The sequence below is a fragment of the Bidens hawaiensis genome, unplaced genomic scaffold (genome assembly GCF_021521415.1).
Source record: "Bidens hawaiensis isolate Kalapana, Puna unplaced genomic scaffold, B.hawaiensis_p1.1 tig00003141_1, whole genome shotgun sequence".
In the NCBI taxonomy this organism is placed as follows: Eukaryota; Viridiplantae; Streptophyta; class Magnoliopsida; order Asterales; family Asteraceae; genus Bidens; species Bidens hawaiensis.
The window spans coordinates 2,304,924-2,314,985 of record NW_027491170.1 but is presented as its reverse complement, the minus strand read 5'-3'; the positions used below and the strand labels follow the sequence as shown (position 1 = coordinate 2,314,985).

Sequence of the window (10,062 nt, the reverse complement as noted above, 5' to 3'; positions counted from 1 at the left end):
ACCGTAACATAAACAGAAACACGACTGACCCGAGGTGAGCTCTACCTCGGGTCGTCTCACACGACTCTCACTCTCTTGCTCTCTCTTGACACTCAAACTGTAACACACACTCTCTGAATTACTGGATTCACACTTCATAACCTAACACGACACATGTATATATAGACAATCTTCACGGGCTTGGGCTTCAGTAGGCGAAGTTGTTCATAACTTCGCCTAGGGCGAAGTTGTGATAACTTCGCCTAAGGCAGAAGTTGTTACAACTTCGCCGTTGGCGAAGTTGTTATAACTTCGCCTAGGCGAAGTTGTGCTAACTTCGCCTGTGACGATCCGCTGGTCAGAATTGCATAGCGACGGTCACAGAATGCACCAACAAACCTTTCCTTAATACACCGGGTCATCCTTTCCTAATATCCTTAATTTCCTATTCAATTTGTCAAATTTAATTTAAATATTTAAATAATATAATATTTTAACAGAATTATATTATTATATATCAGTATCTCTCTCTCTCTCTCTCTATATATATATATATATATATATTCTCAGTAATCTCTATATTAAATACGTAAATAATTAATTAAATTATTTATTATATATTATATATAAAATTAACACAGGTGGTGAAAAAAATCAACCAAAAATATAACAAAGATGGTGAATGAAATCAACAAAAAATAATAAAATTTTCAAAAATAACTTTTTAATATTTCGAATTCAAACTATACCTACGATTTTAAAAGATTGAATTAAATAGAATATTTTGTCTTGTTATTTAATTCATATAAATTTACACTTATAGCTAAATGTAATATTAGTTAAAATATTACATTATTACATTATTATTTAAGTATTGAAAATGAAAAATTAAAGATTAAAGGAAAGAGGAAAGATAATAATTTAATAGTATTGATGGATCTTAATTTAATATATTTTTGATTTATTTTAATACCTTGAAAATTAGAGAAAGCCTTGATATAAATGGAAACTATGAGAATCAACCAATAGGAGGGGGATATATGGACTTAAAGCTTATTGTTTTAATAGTATAGTTAGATTCTATTTAGTTTTTATGATTTGTTGGATCTTTAAAAATTTTCGATATTATCTAAGGATAAAGCTAAAGTGGTTTATGCAGTGTGTTTAATAGTGATTTGGTGCTTATGGAACGTTAGTTCATTTTGGGACCCCGATTCAAGTCTCAAATTTGTTAGAAAAGATAAAGGTGTTGAGTTTCCTTTGAGTAAAGAATAGAGTAAAAAAAGGTGGTCTCTCTTGGAAGGATTGGTGTAGTTTTTCGGGGTTAATGGTTGTGTTTGGGGTGGGGGTTGGTGCGGGTGTTTTTTTTGGTGTTGATTTCGGGTGGGATTTTTTTTTCTTGATTTGGTGGCTTGTATTGTTGTTTGCTGGCTTGTTTTTGTTGTTTTCTAGCGTCTTGCTAGTTCAATAAAATTTTGTTGGTCGTTCAAAAAAAATGTTATTAAATTTGGGTAAATGTGGTTTGAGTAGGTTGTAATTTGGACTATTGAAATGAAGTGTCGCTGTCGGTTAAGTTTATCGTTTTGTGGATGTTTCATGGGAGATTAAGAGGTTCTTTGATAAGGTGTTTTCTAGGTGGTTTTTAAAGATGTGAGATGGGCATTTTTTATGAGCTTTTGACGTGTTTTGTTTTACGACAGGGTGATATGTGTTATCCGAATGTAGTGACGGTAAGATGAAAACACAAAATCTTTGTATCCAATTATACTATGTTATGATTTCTTTTACGCATATGATATAAGAAGATAGTGGTAGAAAATTGGAAAATAAAGATATGAAAGTGTTTATAAAGAGGAAATGGGGGCCAATGGTCTTTTAACGGGGTGTTTGGGATTTTTTATTTTTATTAACTTATAACTTATATATTTTTTGAAAAATTAATAGGGTGTATAAAGTGATGCAACCGAGTTAGGATATGAGAGATATTAATAAGTTTTTTAAGTTATCTTTTCTGATTAATATAAACGGGAGTTGGTCGTTTAGTTTGTGTTTATTTATCAATCAAGACTTGAGAAAATCACAAAATGCTTGAAATATATGAAAACTTAGTTAACTAACTAAAAATCTATCAGTCAAAAATGAATTAAGATATTTAATGAGCTTAATTGTCGGTAAGACATATATATTAATCAAACTTAAACTATCATCTTATCTTTGTCCACCAATTATTTGCAACTTCATGTTTCCACTAGCATTATTGGCAACCTCGTATCTCCACTATAACTTACAATGGCATCATTATTATAAATACTCTTATTGTGTTACTTTCGTTATTAAATATGTAAGTTATAGCTAATTGACAACATTTCATTTGATATTTTCCAGATTATGTAAAGACTAATTTTCAACCATGGCACTCAACCATTGCATGGTCAAGAGCTCTCTATTATGATGAGTCAGTTATTAAGGAAACAAGTCAGTTATTAAGGAAACACATTGTCTTTTTTATTTCATACCCACCAAAGTAGGATTTTCCTTCTACCATTGAGCCAAAGCCTCAATAACGATTGGTGATCAACTGATCATGTACCTTTGTCTTTTGAATCTACAAGTTGGTTTTGAACACTAAAAAAACTATGAATGAAACACTTGAGTATTTGGATTTAATATCTTAGCAGTTTATAAAAGAAACTATAGATTTGAGGAGTGCCTATGCTACCTGCTAACCCAACACTCAATTCGCTACTAACTATCATGATCAATTCATATACAATTATACAAACATCTTATCCGATATAAAAACTTCTAACATAAATATCAATCCATTTTGTTCCCATATTCCAAATATCTAGAAACCATATATTTGAAATACAATCATAAAAAGTTATGTCGGGTTATATAATCCGGTAAACGAATAAATGTTATCCGGTAATCAGGTATTTTAGAAATCCCAACCAAACACGTGAAAATTTTAGAAATTGTCCCAAACACTAATTGGACCGGTATTACCCATCCCAATTATGTCATATTTCAGGTTTACCTATCAAGTTATGGGTTCACTGTCATACCTAATCCGAAATCCAAACTTTAAGAACATAAAAAACTACAAGGACATGATTTGCCAACTAATCAAACTTAACAACTTATAATACACAATAACCACCAGCAACTAATCCCAAACATATTTCAAACACGTGAAAATTTTCAAAACTAATCCCAAATTCTAATTGGACGGGTATTAGTCGTCCCAGTTACGTCGGGTTTCATATTTTCCCATCAGGTTCGGGGTTCACTGTAGGGATGAGCTCGTGATGTTTGGTTCAAAATGTTTGGCACCGCTACAGTACCGGTATTTCATGCAAACTAAAAACTTTGTACCAATTCGATATCAAAGATACCAAATCAGTACCGAAAACGCCCATCCCTAATTAACCGTAATACCTAATCCGAAATCAAAACTTCAAGAACATAAAAAACTATAAGGACCTAATTCGCTAACTAATCAAACTTAAACAACTTATAACAAACACAACCACCTGCAACAAACTCATCTCCACCAAAACCCTAGACCTCACAATCATCATCAATGGCAGACGATGACAACAATACAGCATCAATGAGTATATACAGAGCTTCCAGAACGATTAAACGAAGACACAGCTCATTGTACAACTCTCTATTATCAATTTACGAGGACTCGATCTTCGTATCCGAAATAGCTAACCTGTGGCCGCAACTGCCGGTTGTTGCTAACCTGCGTTGCGGCCGATGGTACGCGAATAAGTTTGATTCGAGTTGTTATTTTAAGTCTACGGATGGACACACGAATAACTTGTCGTTTAATACGTCTCGGCTTAATCTCCATGTGGTCACTCTAGCAGGTTGTTGTTATTATTATTATTAGAGAAAAGATGCAATATAATAATTGCTTAACGTACAAGAATACACAAATACTTATTTTTCATGAAATCACATCACAAGATCTCGAAATCGTCAATATATCCAATTAATCATTGGTTCACCGAAATAAACAGTTTTGGATAGTTAATCGATCAATTTTTTACTTTTATTTACGAAAACCATTTTTGAGCGTTCTAGTTTTTGGCTGAGCGTTTTGAGCGTTTTTGCCTTTGAGCGTCTCGCGTACCTATCGTATGTTAAGGCATTATTGTATAGTATCTCGACCCATTATTATTATTAATTTGTTAGTAACTTAGTGTAGAGATTTGAATTCAAATGTATTAGTTTGTATCAATTGATCTCATGGTAACTTGTATTGTTTGTTTTAAGGTGTTAATGGGTAGAGTTAAATCTTGTTATGCAGGAGACATAGTTTTTGTTAATGAGTTTTAGCTAGCTAGACTAGACTCGAGCTTGGAACATTTTGATGTACGAGAGCTTGAGCTCAAGCTCGAACTCGACTTGTTTCGAGCTCGACTCGTGAAACGTTTTTTCAAGCTCAGGCTCGTCTAGTTATTATTTCTTACAACGGTTTATATTCTTTATAATATATTTTGAGAAAAACCTTAAATGAGCCTAACATCAGCGCCTCGGCCCGTGCTCAGCTGTGCAGTGTAAAGTTAATACATAGAAGTCCAAAATAAATATAATATTTAAATGTTAGGGATGCCTGTTTCTGTTTACTTTGTACGTATGTATTTGGCGGTGTGTTTGAATCTCAAAAAGATAAAGTAACTTATATTGTCGTTGAGTTTTTTTTTAATAAATAATGTTTAATTTTGTTCAATAGGAGATTGATTTTAATTAATGAGCATCGAGCTCTAGCTTATTTGTTTATCATGTCATCTTTATATTATGTTATGTTCAAAGTTGTCTAGAAATGATTTATAGAGTTTTAATGCGACGTTTGATGTAGTTATGTATGGCGAGTTTGTTTTGGATGGATAATAATATTTGTAGTTTTTGTTTCTTTTATTATGGATAGGACAGAAGGGAGGGTGCATGATCGTTGATTCGACTCGCAAAGGGAAGAGGTTTCCAGACAGTATGTCGAAAACCATACCGATTTGGACTTGTGTGTTGAATCGTGCAATTTTGAATTATAGAAACAAAATGAATGGGATCAATAAACCAATTGAAGAAGTAAGTATATATATATTTTTTAATTTTTATCATGAGTATCATATATGATGCATCTTTTGTTCAAATGTGATTATATTGATCCAACGATTAAATTGTTTTAACTCTTTAGAGAATGTTAGTGATGCATTTTTAAACTTAGTTACAAAGTTGATCTCTTTTTAGTTATTTCTATCTTGTATGTAGGCTAGCAAACAAACCGAGTGTTTATTATGATAGTAGTGAACCGTTTGGTAGGAAGTTCGTTTATGCTCATTTATTTAATAACTGAACGAACATGAACTCATTTTTTTTGGTTCATTTAGTTAAACGAGCGGGCATGAACACACGTCTCATTCGTTCATTTATGTTCGTGAACGTTCTTTCATCTATGTCTATCTATCTTCGTTCGTTTATTTACATAGTCATCTAAATTTTTAGGCCTACCACAGTTTAGTTTAGCTTTAATATTTTTTTACGCCCAACGTATTTATGTTCGTGTTTACTTTTAATTGGTGTTTGATTAGTTATGCTCATTCATTTATATTCAGCTATGCCCGTTCATTTATGTTCGTACATTGTTCATTTAGACTATTAGCAAACAAACATAAACAAACACGAACACATTCATTTTCTTAACGAATACGAGAAACCCCATTCATTTAATCATTCGTGTTTTATCGTTTGTTTGGTTAAAGTTAAATGAAGCAATGAATGAACACAAACGTGCTTCGTTCATGTTTGTTCGGTTCGTTTACAGGCCTACCTGTATGACAATATGAGTTATGCTCGTTCATCTATATTTAGTAATGTTTTTTTACGTTCGTGAACCATTTGTTTATGCTATCAACGAACGATCATAAACAAACACAAAAACGAACACACTCATTTTCTTAATGTTCAGTTTGTTTACAGGACTACTTGTATGCCAGTATGGGTTAGTTTAACTTCTTTCAAACATAAAACATATATCATTTTATTGTTTGCATGATTGTAGGTTAATTCTGTTCAAGAATCCGTTATATGGGACACATCTTTACATCTTCCACTTTGGGTACCCGACACCGAGAAAACAAGAATAGATTCCAATATTAACAAATGGGTCAAACTTTTGGAAACAAGTGGAGTTGATATTGCTTCGATTTCATCTTTATTAACAAAACCTTTACGCCCTCTTTGGATATCACAAAAAACCGTTATATGGTTAAACGAAGTTCCTGATCATAATTCATGGGATTTTACACCAATTATTCTTATATCTGCATCTGCTTCAAATGATATTTATAGACAAAAGAAGAGCTCTGAATTTAGTTGGAATTATATAGCGGGAGCAGGGGACGATGAAGAAAGTTGGGCGCGTGGTTTAACGCCTGTTTTGTTTTGGAATAATGTTTATGATTTGATTAGTTCTGGGCCTGATGTGTGTAATCAAATGGTGGCTAATATTGTTGAAAAAGATAGGGTGTTTCGTGCTCAACGGGGACATAATGCTCCTCAAGTTTGTGTTAAGGATAAAAAGTTAGAAGGTACCGAGTCAACTCGGTTTGACCAACCGTTAGATGTTATTATGGAGAATGGAATTAGTGGAGAGTTGTTAGATGATGGGAATGGTGTATATTGGTTGGGTTTGACCAACCTTGCGGTTTGTTCAACTGGATATGGTAAGTGTTTTTTATATAGAGATTTAGAGTTATTAATATGTTTTGCATATGCTTTCATTTACTAAATAAATGAACGGACATGAACAAAAAGTTTTGTTCATTTAGCAAAATGAATGAACATGAACACATGTTTCGTTTGCTCATTTACGTTCGTGAACATTGGCACGTTTACATTCGTAGTGTACGCTCATTAATATATTTACGTGAAGTTTTTTGTCCATTACAACTTATGTCTCTTCGTGAACACATGTTTCGTTTGTTCATTTACGTTCATGAATGTTCGTTTATCTTTGTTAGTATATGCTCGTTTATGTATGTGTGTTTATGTCCGTTCGTTTATGTTTGTTTAACCCATTTAAGTATTTATAATTATGTTTAAAGAATTAAATATATAATGTATAATAAGAAAAACCCTAGCCGCATCCCGCATCTTTCATTCCATCAAGTGTCGACCATTCATTTTCAGCATTCAGTCTCTCAATTCTCATGTTTGTTTACGATTGTTCATTTATGTTCGTTTAGATTTTTAACGAATGAGCATAATCGAACAAGATCATGTTCTTTTCCTTAACGAACGAACATGAACCAAAGTTCATTCCATTAATTGATTGTTCGACTGTTCGTATTCGGTTAAAGTTAAATGAACAAACGTGAACATTCCCCTGTTCATGCTCATTTGGTTTGTTTACAGGCCTACAACTAAACTATTAACTGAAAATTCAGATGATATAGAGATTTGAGGTGGCAATATTGATCCATTTTCATATTAATGGGTTGTGTTTTATCTCAAACGGGTCAAATCAAAAGCATTAGAAACGGGTCTAGTTTTGTTCAAACTAGATAAGTATTGCTATAATATTGTTTTTGTTTTTGTAAGTAGCATATCAGTTATAAAGAAATGGACAAACACTTGCTTGCGGGTCAACCAACTGAATACAATATCTTTCTATCCTACTTGGTTATTAAAATTTTCAAATAATCTCATTTTGTGCAGATTTTAAAGCATTAAATGTTGATAGCATACTGAACTGTGACAATAATCAGATTCTTTGTACTCTCGAGGATCCTGAAGCTTATTTACACCTGCCTATTATGGTTAGCTATGCTACTATATATCATTTCACTTATTTTAATTATCTTTTTATATTCTCAGTTTTTATAATAATCTTGCTAGCTGGTTTCATGACTTCTTTTACCTTTACAGAACTCAAAATTTGATAGATTTTCTCTGCAAAAGAATCTTCCTTCTGCATTAAGTTTTGCAAAATTGCATTTAAAACAGGGAAAGAGGCTTGCAGTCTGCTGCAATAGTGGTAAGCTTCGTATCAATTTCTTCATGGATTTTTTATTCGAAAATCTGCTGGTTAGTAGTGTTATTGAATATTAGTATGCTTTCAGTTTTATCTTTTTTTTTTTTTTTTTTTTTAAGAGAAATATCCTTTTATATATAACACAAACCGAACTACATCTGGATAATGGGTAAGCGAGCAACAAGCTGCGCCGCTATCCCCTTTTGAATCGCAAAGCCTATTCTACTAAATATAAATCCTTGGTTCCTCGGGCTCTGCGAGTCACTGTGGACCACCTTCTGCACCCGCTCCAAGAAGCGAACCGTCTCGGGAGCTAGGGATCCAAAAGTGTCGAAGGCAAATGGAATGAACACGTGCTGATTCTCCAAACACGATGTCTCATGCTTAGCAACCTTCCTAGACTCCGCTCTCAAAACCGCCTGTCCCGGTATGAAGCCACTGTCTCTCAGCCCCACCAACGGGGACACCCCAGTGAGGTCAACACACGCATGCTTAGCAACCTTTATCATGTTTTAGTGGTTGTGAACTTTGTACGTATGATTCATTTAAAGATGTTTTTTCCTCCGTTCAGGGTCATGTAGATTCACTTTAAAAATTTGTTCCATTTCGGTCACCTTTAAATAAGGCTTAAATCAAGTTTTTGAAAACTGTTTGGTTTTAGTTTTTTCGGTCTGGGCTTGGTTTGGTTTTACCATTTGGTATGAATTTTTGGCACATAAATGTTGGCCCAAATAATGAATTAGGGTAATTAATAATAAATTGGTTATTGCACATTTGGGCTAAACTATTTGGGTAGCACCATTTATTAAATATTTTAAAATTACTTAAGATTTGCTTTTAAAATCGGTTTTTTTTTATAGTTTTTATTGCATGCAAAACTGAACAGAAAGTTTGGTTTTAGTTTGGTTTTTACAGAATTTTAAAACCAAACCATGGGCTTTTGTTTGGGCTCGGTTATTTCAGTTATGAAAGTATGATTGGTTACAAATTTTGCTTTTCAGCAGCGGAAAAATATTAATTTTTTTCTTGAATTTTCAGGGGAGGATATCAGTGTTTGTGTTTGCTTGGCAATATTAATTTCATTATTTAATGTTGAAGGTATGTGTACTTATTTACTTAATCATCCATCCGTCAATGAAGTTTAAAAAAAGTTATGAGAAATATATAAACGTTGACGGTGACTGAGGATTATTACTCCCGACAGGGGCATATGATGACGGGAGATTCTTCAATGAGACACGAATAACAAAGCTGGATATGCGACAACGACTAATATATCTATGCAAATATGTCGTAAATGCGCGGCCATCAAGAGGTAATCTAAAACAAGTTTATAATTTCCTTGTGGGTCAAAGTCAAAGTATTTGACTTTTTGATTTTGACTATGTTGTAAGAGAACAATGTTTAGATTATGTTCATATATGCATGACTTGCAGATATAGGCAAACATGTAAGCTGAAATTTTGTATTTTGAATTTTGTTTTTTTATATGTTATTTGTTATGCGGCATTCTCAGATATAAATTTAGTAAAATATATCATTTTTACATATATAAACCGTTGAAACCTATTGACTTGTCTAGAGATCGGTTTGGTGGTTTAGTGGTCTGGCTATTGGCCTGTGGTCGGTACTTTGAATTGGTTGTGTAAACGGAATCAAAGCTTTAAGTGTATGTATTATGATCATTATATGTTTTTATCGTTATAATTTCATCATTATCATCGTACTCAGTATATCTCACCAATAGCAAAGCTATGGTAGGGTCTGAGGAGGGTAAGATGTAGACAGCCTTACCTCTACCCTTTAGGGATAGAGAGGCTGCTTCCGGTGAGACCCCCGGCTCGATAGTAGTTTTGCATCAAGCCTTGGACATAAGACACATGACACTCAACCATCGGGACACCGCCGATTGGTGCATATACCCTTGTATTTTGGCTATCAACTCCACCACCTGATGCCTGATTAACCTTCAGCCACTTTTAACGTTATTTTCACGAGATTAGTAAAATAACGTTAAAATTAGTGCAATTTCA

The 10,062-nt window shown here is 33.2% G+C and overlaps 1 protein-coding gene across 2 annotated transcripts; it reads left to right on the top strand.

The window, feature by feature from the left end:
- Positions 1 to 3,496: 3,496 nt before the first annotated feature.
- On the top strand, positions 3,497 to 9,531 carry LOC143622493 (tRNA A64-2'-O-ribosylphosphate transferase-like). Of its 2 annotated transcripts, none has more exons than XM_077093621.1 (7): positions 3,497 to 3,860; positions 4,925 to 5,082; positions 6,056 to 6,719; positions 7,714 to 7,814; positions 7,924 to 8,032; positions 9,068 to 9,127; positions 9,234 to 9,531. In XM_077093621.1, exons 1-7 carry the CDS (start codon positions 3,566 to 3,568, stop codon positions 9,395 to 9,397), a joined length of 1,551 nt encoding a protein of 516 aa, XP_076949736.1. In that variant the 5' UTR covers positions 3,497 to 3,565; the 3' UTR covers positions 9,398 to 9,531. The 2 variants fall into 2 exon arrangements, with proteins under 2 accessions (XP_076949736.1, XP_076949737.1); XM_077093622.1 differs by having other exon boundaries at positions 3,682 to 3,860; positions 4,930 to 5,082.
- Positions 9,532 to 10,062: the final 531 nt, after the last annotated feature.

What these genes read in the sequence shown, in the direction of transcription:
- LOC143622493 (XM_077093621.1), top strand. Translation starts at nt 3,566, where the DNA reads ATGGCAGACGATGACAACAATACAGCATCAATGAGTATATACAGAGCT. An exon ending in TCAATAAACCAATTGAAGAA is followed by an intron (nt 5,083 to 6,055) that starts GTAAGTATATAT and finishes GCATGATTGTAG; the next exon opens with GTTAATTCTGTTCAAGAATC. An exon ending in GGTTTGTTCAACTGGATATG is followed by an intron (nt 6,720 to 7,713) that starts GTAAGTGTTTTT and finishes CATTTTGTGCAG; the next exon opens with ATTTTAAAGCATTAAATGTT.